Below are 16,168 nucleotides of genomic sequence, written 5' to 3'. Positions count from 1 at the left end.
GCTGGAGTTCCAGGAATGCCATGTATCTGACACTCTATGCACAAGTGGCACTGCAAGAAGCACAACCCTCACTGAAGGTCAATATCCCATAATATTAACACTAGCGCCATGCAGGCAGGCTCAGCAGATTTTTTCTATGACTAAGAAAACCTAAATGAAAACCAGTGCTGTACAAATATTCTCTTATGTCATCCACAGTCACATGAATGCCTTTTTTGCTGCGTAGGCCTACTTTTTTCCACTCAGAAAACTGATCAGAAATTGGTAAAGGAATCAACAAACAATCGGACCAATAAGCAGGATCAATAATGGCGTTGGTAGCAATAAAATGTTACCTCCCATACCTACGCCCTAATTAAATTCAGTGATGAAGAGCATTCTTAGTCAAAGGAGCAATATGATCATCCATCTGTTCTGGGAAAAGTGGAGTTGTGCTTTACTGCATGAAAACATCAACAATCCTCCTTCAGGGGAGCTGAACTGAATCATTCTAGCTGCTTCTTTACTGTAAAGCTCCCTTTTCTAAATCAGTGATGAATAAGTAGTGCTGTTGCTTATATTTCGCAGTCCTGTTGGACGCCCTTATACAGTAGAATGACTCATCTCTCTAGACAAAGCAGTGTGTATGCATTGATCACCAGGGTTGCTCAGTCCAGCGTGCAAGAGCCATTACACTGTGTCTCTCTGGCTAATTGAGGACCACTTAATAACACCAGCCAGAGGCTTTTAAGGCAATGAGTTGTCATTGATTTTACCTCTGGGTTTGAAGTACACGCCCCCTCATTCTCATGACCCGGCTGTCTCCTCCTCTCCGCTGCTGGCTTTAATGGCCCACCGGAGATCCTCGCCATCATTGCCAACTGTGCACACGTGCATTCACCTCCATGAGGTAGTGGAATTTTCTACAGTTACTGTCAGCCCGCCTGGCAATAACTCACTCATCACACCATTTTCTTTCATCGCGTCCCTCATTTCGCGCCCCGCCGTTTTCCCATGTTGTCTGTCACTCTGAACATCTCTGTTCCATAACTCTTCCCACCTCGCGTCACCCTGCAATCATTCAACCGAGTTTAAGGCATTCTCCATTTGAAATTGACAGCATCGCTCTAAACAGTGTTCACTTTGAATAACCTATTTGCGTTTATATGCTTTCAGCCATGCAGGTGCCAATTGGTGGTTTATGGAAGTTGCCCTACAGCTCCACCCGTGCTGTTATATGTTTTCCAAGCTTAACAGGTGTGTGTGTGTGTGTGTGTGTGTGTGTGTGTGTGTGTGTGTGTGTGTTTGCTCTGTCCTCCCCACAGGTGGACAAGGTGTGTGGCCTGTCTACTGGGGAACCTACAAGCATGCAGCCTACAAGCCCAGAGGTCACAACCTCGACCGTGACCTCATCTTCTCCTCTTCCATCTGCCTCCCCCTCCAAACCCCTACCAGAGCAGTGGATGGGGCAGTTAGCCCACTTGCGGAGGTGAGACAAAGCAATGAATGAATGCGCTGTAAACTGTGAGGTTTACTGTTGCCTTTTGTAAATTACATCTTTTATTTTTGGCAAATATTCAGCTGCAGCTTTTTTTTGCTTGTTAAAATGATAGTTAGGTTTAGTTTGACTTAACTTCAGTCTTGCTTGTAAATGTGTTTTTGGGGAAAAAAAAAAATTATTGATCACACTGTAACAACTACAAAATGAAACTAACATTGAACCAACAAACTCTAATGTAACCATGTAATTCTTAGAAAGTATGGTTGTGAAAAAGGTCTTAAATTACATTCACAGTGGTCTTAAAAAGTCTTAAATTTAACTTGTTTCAACCTGCAGAAACTGCAGGCACCAGCACTGAAACTAGGCAATGAACAGCTGTGGACAGGTTAGCAACAAAATGTTTTTAGCCACTTAAAAAAGGCCTGCATAGAAAAAGAAAAAAAAACACACAAAAAAATACACTTACACTGATGTATTAGTATCAGTGTAAGTGTACACTATATGTAAAATATTAACACAAACAACAAATTTTGGCAGCAGAGAGAGTAATACTTCTATAACAGCAAGCAGTTTCCCATCAGAAAAAGCTGTCTGATGGCAAAGTAAAGCAGTGAGAATATTCTAAATAGGGTACATTTACATTTTAATGTGTACCTTTTTATGTGGCTAAAGTAACTTTTATTGCCAACCCTGTCCACAGCAGTTTGTTGCCTAGTGTCATGCTGGTGCTCCTCTCTGATTCTCCAAACTGGTGGACATCCACTGTAGGTAATACACTGACCTCATACAACCCCACTGCAAATAATCCAAACTATCCCTTTACTGAGTTATACTGCTATATGGTCAGCTAGATATGATTTAAATTAAATAAAAAATGGTCAGATCTGTAGGACAGAGCTCGGGGGTTGGCCAACATCATTTCACAGCTGCCATCACTTCTCTCTTTCTTCATATGGTTAGTTGGACACACACCCACACACACACAGTAAATGTGGCACTAAAGTCCGTGCCCTCCACCTGGCCTCTGAGGCAGTCATCCCATGCCCACAGCAGCTGGCATCGATGGGCCAGCAGAGGGGGAGCACGGGGTAAGATTAATCTTGACGGACCAACAATTTCCTGTTTACCCAGACGGCCATACCACCAACTCTGCACACCAGCCTGCCTCAGCTTAAATAGCATCACACACACAGAAACATGCGCACAGAAACACACACTCGCAGCGCTGCCTGCCTGCCTGACCTTGTCCCAAACCATGAATCACTGCACTGATGCCAGCCTAGCTGACAGGTCTGGCCTGGCACTGCCACCGCCATTCATGGCAACACAATCCAGCTCCCCGCCTGCTGCCAACCCCTACCAGAGCACATGTGAGCGCTGACCACTTCAGAGACATGGCAGCACCCGCTGCAGTAAAGGAAGAACAGTCTATTGCTGCAAAATATGAAACATGATAGAGTAAAGCAACATTTATGTTTCATTTTAATGGGGAAAAGTATGAATCGAGAAGCTCAGCAGAACTTTCTTTGGCTTTCTTTTGAATTTTTAACAGTTTGCACATGTCCAGATGTTTGTCTGTGTGTTTGTTTTCTGACTTAACATATACAAAAAATGCCAGAATCTGTTTTAATTGTCGGTGTGGTGTGGGGAGACTTGGTTATTGGTTTATATGTGGTGTGGCCAGTCTCTGCATGTGCATGAATAATCACTCTCTTCCAGGGTCGACTGACTGTCTTTTCTCCCTCCTCCCCCACGTGTGTCTCGTCATGTCATCCTTGTCTTTCTTTTGTCTTTCTCTCACCTTCTCCCCCCTCCGACTTTCACATCCCTGCATCCTCCTTGCTTGCAACAATCTCCCCCGGACTCCAACTCCCATCATTCCCAGCTCGTTCCCCCTGAAACCCTCCAAGAACAATAAACATAGTCTGAAAACGCTCTCTAGGTAAGCATGAACACAAGCGCCTTATTTCTGACAATCTCTCACACACATTATTAAGCAATGACATTTAGTGACATTTAGTTCACTTTAACAGTTGATTATCTTTGTTTTTTGGGTGACTGATTCATTTTTATGCCTTACAAATTTCAACCGTGATTCCCAACACTGAATCAGCACATAACCTCTTGTTGCCCCGGCTGATTATGGGTGGCAACAGTGTGTGTCTTATCAAAATACTACGGCATTGTTTTGCTCCAGATGACAGTGTCTATATCAGTGACATGTGTTAGCGGATCTGGTGAAGCAAGCACTTTACCGCACGGCATAATTGAGAAAAATGTGCTGAGTCAGTGAAGTGGTCACATTCACTCATTTCCTGCCACCATCAATATCATCACATGTACATATCACACGCATGTATTGTCGAGTGGACTGAAGATACTCTCTGTTGTCGGTGATGTGGTACCAAAGTTTTGAGACATGTGTTCACCGTAACAAACCACACCAAACACCACAGTAACAAAAATATGGCCACAATTATACAGTGAGTTTCTCAACTGTATGTTGAAATCCCTTCTATGGCTTTTCTCCACGTATCTGTTTTTCTTCAGGGAGTTCTTGATGCACCTGCAGCGCTACAAGTCTTTCTTTGCAGCGCTGCCGGAGATGCTGTGCGAAGGGGAGAATGTGGTGGACGATTCCACATGCTGGAGCGGAGATGATGTGGTGGAGAGGTAAGCAAAACAGACAAATTAATCACAGAAATATTCTTGATTAATAAACAATAAACACAACAAATACACAGTTAACCCCCTTACCACTCATGGCAGCAAACCCAAACATCTTCCAGCTGATTTTAATAAATATGATAGTATGATATAATTTCCACAACAATAATCATATGTGGTCTGTGAATCAAAAAGCTCTTTCACTTTGTCAGTAAGTAAGAAAGTAAGTAAGTAAAATAAGTCAGTGGTAGTAAATTGATGGTAGTAGATTGAAGGGGAAAAAAAGTCAAAATTTTCCGATTTAAGCTTCTCAAATATTTTCTGGTTTCCTTGGTTCTCTATGACAGTAAATTGAGTATCTCTGGATTATGGACGATTTCAGATATGTTATCGACTAAGCAGTAAATCAGTTAATAGAGAATATTATCAGCAGAGTAATCGGTAATGAAAACAACCATTAGTTGCAGCCCTAAAAAATTTAGACAGTGGAAAGTAAAGACTTGACAAATAGAGATGAGACATTCATTCCCTCCAGGACAATCACATTACTGATGAACTTTGCTGATCAAAAACAAACCAGATATCCTTGCAGATCTGATATTTTTGTTTTGATGATCACAGCTGTAACACAACCAGAATGTAAGATTGCCTTCAGTTGACCCCATGTTGACGCACATTCACACCCAAAACCCATTCTTCTTTCCAGATTCAATAAAACCAGCAAACACTGATTAATTGTAGTATTTAGAATTGTTCTGCTGAGAGAGTTCCTCGCGATGAGGCAACATTTTATATCTTGTTACATGACTTTGCTATGGCCAAATGTTGCATAAACACGCTTTTTGGCAGCACTGGAGTTTGGAAATGAGAACTTTTATTTTCTCCAAATGACGCCACAGTACAGTAATAGTGCTGCCTCGAATGCATCATTTTCAAAACAGGTCCTCCAGTTTCACCTGATAATAGAGTAATAACTCTAAGCCCTTGCTTTGAGAGGGATGAATACATTCAAACCCTCTGTGCATTGGTTTGTGCGCTCGTGTAGGATAATGTCAGTCTGTGAGTCTGTGTGGCTGCTGTTGTTAATCAATGTGGAAATAAGGAAGTCATTAAATCCATCTCCACACTGAGTGAATGCAGGCAGCTCAAATAGTTGTGAGGCTCTTGTCTCCTTTGTATGAGAGTCAGTTAATGAGTTTATATCTGTGCCTTTCTCTTATTTTCTGCTCTATTCTGTTTCTTTCATACATTTATGAGGTTTCATTTTGTGCTGATTTATAGGTGTGGCCCTGGAACCCTTTTCCTGCTTATGGTTTTGGGTGCATCTCTTAGAGACTAAAGTACTTAGTGTGTGTGTGCGCGCACGTATGTGTGTGTGTGTGTGGTTATGTGCTGTCTCAGTCAGCATGAGGAGAACAGAGAATTGATGCAGATTACTGAGCCAATGTGCGTCTGTAACTGATTCCCCCTCCTGGATCTGTTCCTTAAACCCTCTCGAAACTCAGTCCACAATTATGACAAGGTTATGCTCTCCTTCTTCTGCGGTGGCCCTAAACTGGCTCCCATTACCATGGCAACCTCAGCTCTTGGCACTGGCCGCGTTGGCCTCGACAGAGGAAAACAGAGGTCCGGGGATGCCTTTTCCCCATGATCTACCCCATGAGTGTCTGTCAGATTCTTTGGCCCTTGTCCGTTTTGCTTGGATTAAGCCATACATTATGCCTTTCATAAGTGCATGGGAAGACATTAGGCACATCAGCAGAAGTTTGGAATTCCAAAAAAGCCCTTTTTATTATCCTCGGTGGTCGGCACAAGTATTTTGCCTGAGAGTTTCATGGGTAGGTCATGCTTCATTTAACTTATAAATAGTTTGCTTTTAAAATCTCTTCATTGTTATCATCACCAGGTGTAAGCCTGGAGGGGATCATGCGATCACTTGCACGTGTGAGTGCTGGTGTATGTATGCGTGCGTGCATGACTGATGGACCTTGAGCTTGTCCACAGCAAAATTCACATACTATTCGACCTACCTATCAAATTTTCTTTTATGTACATTCTTGACTGTATGCTGACAGACCTCTGTGATCTGGTGATCAGAGGTCAAAGGTCACTGTAACCTCATGTCTGTCCACTCAGATTTGAGGTCAAGGTCACTTCAGAAAACACATTTTTGGCCATAATTCAAGATTTCATACGCTAATTATGACAAAATAAAAAAAAATGTTGGTTATTACAAAGGGTTTGCATCCAAATCTTCTCCTCTCCTCTTCTCTTCTCTTCTCTTCTCTTCTCTTCTCTTCTCTTCTCTTCTCTTCTCTTCTCTTCTCTTCTCTTCTCTCTTATCCTCTCCTCTTCCTGTCATCCTAATGTCCTGGCCTGGTATTCTCCTACCCTTCACAACTGCAGAGATCTGCCAATGACTGAGAGATATTGAGCAGACCACCCACTCATCAGGGCCTGTGACAGTGTGTCAGCAAATAAGTAGGCAGCCAATGTGTGTGTGTGTGTGTGTGTGTGTGTGTGTGTGCGTGTGTGTGCTAGGTTTATGATCAGTAGCATATGAATAAACTCAAGGCAAGGCAACCATTCAGCACCTTAAACACAAGAAATCTCTAATCTTGTCGAGATCCGGCCTCTTTGTCTGTGTTTAAAGCCACTTCTTGTGTGTCACTTTCACTACCAAGGGCACTGGTTTTTCAACAACAGCACTAATGGGTTGTAACGCTGTGTTATCACACACTCCCTGGTGAGAGCCAGGTCTTTGCTTGTGGTGTCAAGTGTTCTTGGGTTGAATAAGAAAACAGTAGCCTACTGAAACATTTGGCACCACTCATAAACTGCTCAGATCGGCCTGTGGCTATTCAGCAAACCTCTCTCACTGTATGTGACTCTGTTGGCATGAGTCAGAGAGAGAGACAGAGAGACAGGAGGGACAGGGCATGAAAGGGGTTGGCGTTTTGGTGCCGTGGTGCCCCCTGTGCCTCCCTGTGCCCCTGATGAGGGAAGCATGATGGAGTGATGTGGGGGAGGGAGGCCTTGGCAGCATAAAGACCCATTGTGGAGTCAGTGGAGTGGGGCACAGCCCTGCCGTGGGGACCCCCAAAGCCTGGAGGGGAAACAAAGACCCTCCTATGAGGCTGCATGGGAAAGACTTGGACATCGCTGCCACTACTACTGCCACTGCCCGCACCATGCCTGGGAAAGTCGCACGAGAACAGCAAAGGAGATGAGAGCAGGGTAGATACTGAGAGGCAAAGATGAGAAAATTAGGGATGTTCTGATCCACTTTTTTTCAGATCTGATTCCGATATCTGATTTGGGATATCTGCCGATATCGATATGATATGCCTCTTTTTTGAGGTTTAAACTGAACTTTAGTCTGGAAAGTTTGTGTCATATTATAATGTAACTTGTGTAATGGCATCTTTCATAGGGATGTCATACCAGAAATTTAATAGTCAATATCAATGGCAATGAATTTCCACGATTATTGATACCCAATTCCATTCCACAGTCAAAAAAACAAAAAAAAAAAAAAGCAATAATGTAATTTAGCCATTCTTGTTTTTCTTTGCCAGTTACAAAATTACCAAAGTGATTTCTGGTCCTGCAAAAATATGCATTAATCAATGACCCAAACCCAACCAAACCCGCTAATCACAATAACTTTAGATATTATAGCAAAATTGTCAAGGTCACACCACATGCACCTTGTGGCCTCAATGTTTCTGAGAGACATTAATGCTTAGTCCGACCACTTCTTTATCACTTGACCCACCTGTCGGAACCTGTAGTATTTTTCAAAAAGTCGACCCAAATACCTGCCCCTCGGGTCGACCCACAACCCGACCTGTGCAACAGTATTTCTTCTTGAGTCAAAGGAGAGCTGTTGCTGCAAAACACATATCACTAACTGACATGTGTAGTTGTTGTTCAGTGCCGGTGGGTGTTTTTCTTCTTCTGGCATAATGGCAGACAAGAGCCCTCGTAATGAAAAATAAGACTTCCACCACATTTTCAAAATTTTGGCGTCAACATGGAACCGAACTGTCGCTTCTTATGACATCCCTCTTCCTTCAACCACTGTTAGGCGCTGTAGGATTGTGTGACTGTTTATTCAGAAGTGTCTGCTAAACAAAATGAAATTGTAAAAATTGCAAATTATGGTGGTTTATGGTAGTTAACTGTCATTTCTGTGTCTTCTTTGACCTTCCCTTTAATTACATGCAAATTGAGAGTCGAAGGAAAAGCTTTATACAGAACTCAAACATGCTGCTAAGCATTTTGTGGCATTATAGAATTTAGATTAGAACGTGGATCGTGACGAGACTCCGATATCCAATCAATGTCAGACCCCAAGACCGATATTAGATTGGGTTGGTCCCATCTGTACAGAAAACATGATAAGAGATGAGAAAATGTGACAGAAATAGTATGGTCGAAAACGGACACACTAAGCTGCTGTGGTGTTAGTCCACACCATTGTCTGACTTCCTGTGTGGTGGGCACACAAAGCCTCTGCGGGCTTGGCGGGTTTCCCCTCACACGCAGGGGGACGCAGACACATAAACGCACCCACACTCACATATCAATCCACACGGGATCCATATGCTATCCAACAGCTGGAGGGGTTATTCATTCAGACACAAAATCATACTGTGGTTGGGCAAAGACACACACATCCACATGTGAGAACACACACACACACACACACACACACACACACACACACACACACACACACACACACAAACACACACTTGTATGTTATAATACTTCAAAGCACATCAAAGGCATTGGGGATTGAAATTCCCTTCCTCTCTTTATTCAGCATCTGATGACAGAGGGGCAAGCGGGGGGCAAGCAGTTGTACTTACAACCAAAAGTGCGTGTTGGCATGTGTTCAAACATCTCTGAACATTTACAGCATCACATGTGTGAATACTTTGCACCATCTTTTCCGGAAAGATAAGATCAACGAAAATTACCCCATTCTTTATTTAGATTAGCCGTTTACTGAACATCTATTGTGTTCCTCTTATCACAAACCGAAATGATTCATTGCTATCTCTCTTCACTCTCATTATATTAATTACATCCCTGTTTTTTCTCGCCTTTCTGGGGAACGTTTGACACATACTTATTGTACTAGATAGTGTGCGGAGGTTACGAAACAATGCTGCAGGCTGTAGCCGCCGTTATGGCATCATAAAAAACCTTAATTAGCTCCTGACTGAACACACATGAAGTAAGCTTAATGATGGTTTTATTAGACAACAGTTTACTGTTAAATTTCTCCCAGACATAATCAGACCCCAAATATTTGGGTATAGATGAGAAAGCAAGGGGAAATAATAGTTCAATTCAAGCTATCATGGTAATTTATCTAATCATGTACAACACAGGGTTTCACAACAAAATTAAACTTATAGTGCTGTCATGCTACACACGCATAAAATATATTATTAAATGAAAACAATATGTATATTTATTTATACATATACACATATACATGTGTGTTCTTTCTTTTTTTTCATTTTTTTCAAGGCATTGCTTCATCAAAGGTCAAGGTCAAGATTTGGCACCAAGCAGAGCATAGAGGGCTCTACAGTGATGTGATTTTTCTTTTTTACTTTCCTTGTATACACCCAGGAAATACTTCTGTAGTGCAATTTTGAATTTGTGTCAGGTTGAATATAAACAGCAACAACAAGACAGCGCTGATAATGTGGTCAACATCTTCACATAAAAGACTTGACATCTGGGAAACATTGTCCATTAATGTTGACTGTGTTTTTGCACGAAGCATCATCAATGTGGAAAGAGTTCGCCTCTGCTCATCTGGCTGGAGTCTTGCGTGCTGCACATATCAAGTGCAATATCTTGATCTGTGATGTTGTGGTGGAGAGGATTTCTGTGAGACGTGGGAACAACAAAACAGTGTCAGGTTTTCTATTGTTTGACCAGCCTGATTCCCATTTCGTCTGTTTCAAGCTGGGTTGTTTGGACTGGGCAGTCAAAACATGGCATTTGCGTCGTTTATTGTCTCATGATCTGCTGCTCCTTAATCCAGACCCCATTTTTCCTTTTCCAATGCCTGTGAGTGTATTGCTGTCATAGATAATAAGTATTTCAGCAATAAAGCTAAAAAAAATAGCAGATCAAAACAAAAATGTAGTAACGTTTGAAGGAGCTATGGGCTGCAGCATCTGCATACACTGCTTGACTGAGAAAACTTCTGTTCTTCTAGTAAAAAATCAGCTATTTCATTGGATGCAGGCCTGTCTGCAATGCATCCTGGTAAATTTAGGCACTGCAGTCCAACACCATGAGCTGGAAAATTCTATACAACAAACTGAGAAATTTATTTCTTCAGTTGACTACATATGCCATCACCACTGACAGGACATCCACATGAAAAGTGCTGAATTTTCCTTTTAATCAGTCCATGACAAAACCCTTCTGACCACTGGGATTCTTGATGCAGGTGGTGGGGAACATGGTGGATAGATGTTTGCATTATTGTTAGGATCCTGAAGCACAATGGGTGCAGCTAACTGGATTGAAAAGAGGAACAGTGATCAGTGATTGGTTCCTGTCTGGCTTGTTAGAGCAGGGGTAACTCTAGGGTACAGTCAGACTGAACACAACAACCAAGGTGTATCCACCTCTACCCAGTATTTTATTTATGTTTTTATGAGAAGCAGCATATCGGGTGCACAACAAGTGACAAAAAAAAAAAAACCCAGGATGAGCAGAGGCCACAGTTTAAACTGTTGCAACCTGGAAAGGCCACAGTTTAAACTGTTGCAACCTGGAAAGGCTGAACACTAATGGTGTGTTAACCAGTCACAGCTGTGTTGTCTGTTGTGTTTTTAATCTAATGAAGATTGCAGCATGTCACTTTACTGCTTACTTTATTGCATACTTCAGCTCATGCAGCGATCTGTCTCACCAATAAAAAACTTAACTTCAACCACCATGGAAGCAAACCATAAATCTTTCGGATTTACCAAAAAATATGGTTTTGCTCACAAACAGGTGAATCTCTGTGTCATTGCTCACGTGGTGGACATTCAGCATTCAGTCTTGCTGTAAACTTTGTCTTACTTGATTAAATGATATGAACTAGGAAGGAGTCACCACTTGCATTCTAAGCTGATGAATAATAGAAAGAAGCGAGAGAAACAGGGGAGAGTGAATGAAGAAGTCTTCTCGTTTGAACTTGACTTTAACTCTACAGAGCATGTGTGAAGAGATGATGATTTAGATGGACTTTGGCTCTTCATCAGCATTTTATGACCTATAGTCTTTTGGGATTCACTTTGTATTGAGCTGATTTACACACCGTATACAGGCAGAGTGTATAATGTAGGGAGGAAAAGAAAGGGATGAGATGTTAACACGAGTGCTGGTACGCACACATGGGTGTATAATGTATGTGGTTATATGTTCTTCTATAAGAATAGAGAGATAGTAACTCATCACTACACTTTAGGGATGATTCTAAAGGTTTGGATTAGGTCGAGGGGAGGGCCCACAGACAATACAGCAGTGCGAGAGCTTCTGAATGCCTTGCATTTTTATAAGGTTATGACAATCCATTTGTTTATCATTTTGACATCTGGAATCCATTCTGTTATTGCAAGGAGAAGCAGGGAAAGAGCACTGCACTGGGCAAAGCCCTCACCCCTCACACTCACTTTCTCTCCTTCTTCCAGTCCCATCAGCTCATAGTTTTTTTTTTTTTCTTCTTCCCTGCCTTCTCCATGTCGGTCTCTTGGGTCATAGGAGCTCGGTTCGAAAAATGCAAGGGAATTGGATAATGAAATTCTAGTAGAGAGGACAATAAATTAATTACTATATGCAGAGGAAGGACTTTCCCTGCTGTATGAGCCTGTGTGTCTTGTGTATGTGTGGCTGAGGGCTTTTGTTATAGCAGCAAATCACCAGCCAAAAGTCATTTTAGTCTATTTAAAGGGATATTTACTGTAGTAAATCATGAAATGACCGCGATATGTCATCAGAGATTCAGGAAACGTGCCAAGTTGAAATATTTTCCTCTTTGACAATAATGTTTCAGCTGCAGTGTCCTCCTTTGAAATTATAATCCGGCCTGTAACTTCACATTAATCAGAGTTCAAATTAATGCTGAATGTTGCTGCTGCTGAATGTCAAATGAGTTTGTGTTGTGTGTGTGTGAGGTGTGACAAATCATTAATAATTTTTAGAAAGAGCAGATGTTTATTACAGTCAAATTGAGTAATATGTTAATGAAGTCTGGGAGGCACTGAGGCAGACAGTCACTGAACTCAAACTCCAGAGTGTGTGTAACAGGCTTACCTTTACTTTGACAGACAATGGACAGAGTGGAATAACTTGAATTGTAGACACTAATCATGACTAATTATTATTTTTTTTATCTAAATTTAAATTGTGATTTATTTCTCTGTCATAAAAGTCCCATAAAGAAACATGTAGTATATTCACTGTAATAAATCAGTGACCGTGATATGCTCTGAGAGATTAAGGAGATCCAGTTGATATACTGGATCTCAAACAATGCTGCAGCCTGCGTGGTCCCCATTGAAATTTCCATTCTGGCCGAGAATGATTGTTTTTGTTTGCCAATTTCATGTTTATTAGAATTTAAATGAATGCCGAATGTTCACCGAATGAGTTAGTGTCTGTTTGAGTCGTAAGAAACAATCAATAATCTTTTAGAAGGAATAGATGTTTATAATGGTTAAAATGAACAATATGTTAATGGAGTCTGGCAGGAAAAATGCAGGCAGTGGCTGAACTCCAACTCCAGAGAGTGTATTTTTAGAGCAGTGTGCTTTTGTTTTCAAGATAATGGGCTTAGCTTTACATCGACAGGCAACTGATATTTAGAAACACTTTCAAATTACAATGTTATGCTGGTCTTGCATTCTTGCAGTGTTCCTACAGCCTGCCTTAGCTTCCTCGAGTCACTTCAACCATAGACTTTATTTTAAAAAGGATTTTAACCTATTTAATATAGAGTCATGAGAACAGTTGACATATGAGAATTAATGGAGAGTTGTGGACACACAGACTTAATTCATTTTTTTTAATCTTGCACCGTCCCTTTTGCCCCTCTAATTTGCATTTGGTGTCTGTGACAAACCTCTCACCAACCTCCAACAATCCTTCTCCTCTGTTTCTCCTCAGCTCTGATTCAGTGGCCCATCCCTTTCCCATAACCCTGGGCTGCTGCCTGGGACCTCAGCATGACCCACTCCGCATTACTACATTACTTAGACGTTTCTCTTGTTGCGTCTGCATCTTTGTTGGTGCGTGTGTTCGTGTGAGAGAAAGAGAAAATGACAGCGATCATATTGCATTAACTGCGAGTTATTTATTCTCTCTGCTGAAATGCTGCGATTGTGAGAGTTATTGTGTTTCTAAATCTGTAGCTGTGCACGAGAAAATAGGGGGAAAATGTTCGAAAATAGCTTGCCTGTAAGCAAATGTGATTTTGTTTGCCTCACTGTACAATTATTTGCCAATTTGGGACTTAAAATGACTCTGACTGGAGGGTGTTTATGCATTTCGGCCCACTCAAGTTTAGGTTTTATGGTGTGCCTTGTGCTCATTGTATGTGTGTGAAATCTCCTCCAGCTCCTTTCAGTCTTACTATCATCACTTTTTATAGAAGGGACACAGTTTTACAGCCCCTCCCTTCTGTTGTGCGTCCAGCCGGTGGAGTGGGTTGAAGCTAATATAATTAAAGAGCCACAATAGACTGGCATGTTTTACTGGAGCAGTTCCTACTGGGCGAGGTAGACATAGTGCACCCACTAACCTCTGTGCTTGCCCACTGGCAAGGCATCAAACTCATAGCAGGAGAGGAGGATGAGAAATAGAGGGATAGACATGCCGGGGAGAGGGAAAGGAAGTGTGGATGAGGAAACAATGGATAGAAGGAGAGATGGACTGATGGACGGATGGAGGAATAAAATGAGGGATGTAGGTCAGTGGCAGCAGGAAGCAGTGGCTTTAGGAGAGCCCTCTGTCTTTGTGGCTTAATTGCCTCTATGAGCCTGTTTGAAGTCCTCACTGATAGCGTGTCTGGGTGCCAGCCAATCGTGGTCCGTGTGGCCTGTGTGTGTGTGTGAGGGCTGCCTTAGCCTCTCGAGCATCTCTGTATCTCAGACACGCATTCTGATGCACCGTGCCAGTGAACAAAAGGACAAAACCCTAAAAAAAATATGTCCTCCTTGATGTCCGCGCCACTGATTATATGCAATTGCGCACGTAAACACCACACCGCCCAAAATATTACGTGTAAAACGAAGCAGTCAAGGATGAGTCCTCCTGGACGTACCCTGCATTTTAGAGGCAATTTTATCCTCTGTCATAAAATTGCTCTTGGAAGACACCGCAGCTATGCAACGTGCTCGCTGTTTCTCGGCACACACACTGTGATGCTTATCACAGTGTCGCAATGTTAGAGCTGTCTCTGTCTGTGTCAACAGTCTGGTTCCTAATAGACTTTGTATTGGAATTTCTACTTTTTTTTTTTTCCAAATGAGTTTTATTGAATTTTCTGTCTTCCACTTAACAAACGAAAGACAGAAAAGGAAAACATTATTATTAAACATAACACTGTACAGTTCAGCACAGGCAATGAAGAAAAAGAGACGAAAAACAAAATAAAACACATGGTTCTCGCAGTGGTTCCAAACCTTTTTCCTTAAAGGAATATTTCACCCAAAAGTGAAAATTCCAGGGTGAGTAAATAATGACTCAGTTTTCATTTTTGGGTATATTACAGTCAGTGCACAACAAGAACAGTACAGAACAACTGAAGTTTGTGTAAAACAGGTGATTTCAGTGTATTTTGAGCCCATTATTTCATATGAATGTGGGTCAGAGATTAGAATGGGTTTTTTTGTCTGTATTATCTTTTTTTTAAACAGTCATACATACAGAAATGGCTTCTCTTTTTTTGTCAAATTCTGACTCACCCTGCCTTTACACTGTGAGTTTATATCTTAAATAATAATCTGAACCTAAAACAATAACTCATTTCATTTTCATTTAGTTTTTTTCATAGAAATGAATATATTGCTGAGATTTAGGTTTATTGTACTGTATATTTGAAATGAAAAAGTTGTCTTAAACCATTTGAAATCAAGATGGCTTCGCAACCCCTCTGAAGCTTTGGTGACCCCTAGTGGGGGTCAGGACCCCAAGGTTGGAAACCAGTGCTCTACAGGTACATCTGTCACACGCTGCACATCATTTTGAGTAGGTTATCACAGTATCATAACAACAACAACTCACCATAGTTGGGCCTCAGCATCTCATGTACTTACAAGCTTTTACTTTAGTATCTTTGTGGACCCTCCTCTCATCAGGGCCCTGTGTACTTAGTCCTGTTTTTCCTCACCAGTCTGACACCCCTGTCTATAGGATCAATTTGATCCCATAGACATTCAACAATAGAGCCAAGAAAGCCAAACATTGCTGTTTCACATAACTTCAGACTACATCAAATGAATAAAAAAAGTCCGTCCTAAGGCATTTATTAGTTTCTGACTCTGGGAAAGTGGGAAAAACAGTAAAATTCCCCCAAACTACTGCATTTCTGAACTATGTCTTTAACCAAATCACACCCATTTAGGCTAATCTGTGTGACCTTTTCATAACTAAAATAATAATAAATTCAGTAATTTTCATTATCATTTCACTGAGCCTCCTCTGAAACTGTTTGGATCCCTACTGGCTGAGATCATGGGAAATCCATTGAAGTAATATATTTGTCCTTCAACAGAACGTCAGAATGTTAAATAATTTCCTATGATGTGCGTTAGTAATGTGCATACAAGGAAGACTAAGGAGAATGATACTGATCCAGTTCAAGCTCAGTTCCTAACATGTTCTGCATTTGATACAGGTCAGTTTTGATTTCTACTTTTACAACATAACATTCAAAATCAGGGTTACAGTATGTATTACATTTCCATCCTGGGAATTTGAGGGGTGGTACAT

General features: G+C 41.4%; 1 protein-coding gene across 2 annotated transcripts in view; it reads left to right on the top strand.

Annotated features, from left to right (window-relative positions):
- Positions 1-16,168, top strand: part of gpc5c (glypican 5c) — a 145,462-nt gene that overhangs the window by 58,753 nt on the left and 70,541 nt on the right. The window contains exons 4-6 of one of the 2 annotated variants that reach the window (XM_084733231.1): positions 1,305-1,468; positions 3,366-3,422; positions 4,031-4,153. In XM_084733231.1, the coding sequence (XP_084589357.1) occupies positions 1,305-1,468; positions 3,366-3,422; positions 4,031-4,153 (344 nt within the window). The remainder of the gene's footprint in view (positions 1-1,304; positions 1,469-3,365; positions 3,423-4,030; positions 4,154-16,168) is intronic. The other variant, XM_084733232.1, reaches the window with a different exon arrangement.

This window comes from Lutjanus erythropterus, chromosome 12 (assembly GCF_056507025.1).
Source record: "Lutjanus erythropterus isolate fLutEry1 chromosome 12, fLutEry1.hap2, whole genome shotgun sequence".
Taxonomy (NCBI): domain Eukaryota; kingdom Metazoa; phylum Chordata; class Actinopteri; order Lutjaniformes; family Lutjanidae; genus Lutjanus; species Lutjanus erythropterus.
The sequence above is the reverse complement of the archived record's forward strand: the minus strand, read 5'-3'. Positions and strand labels throughout refer to the sequence as shown.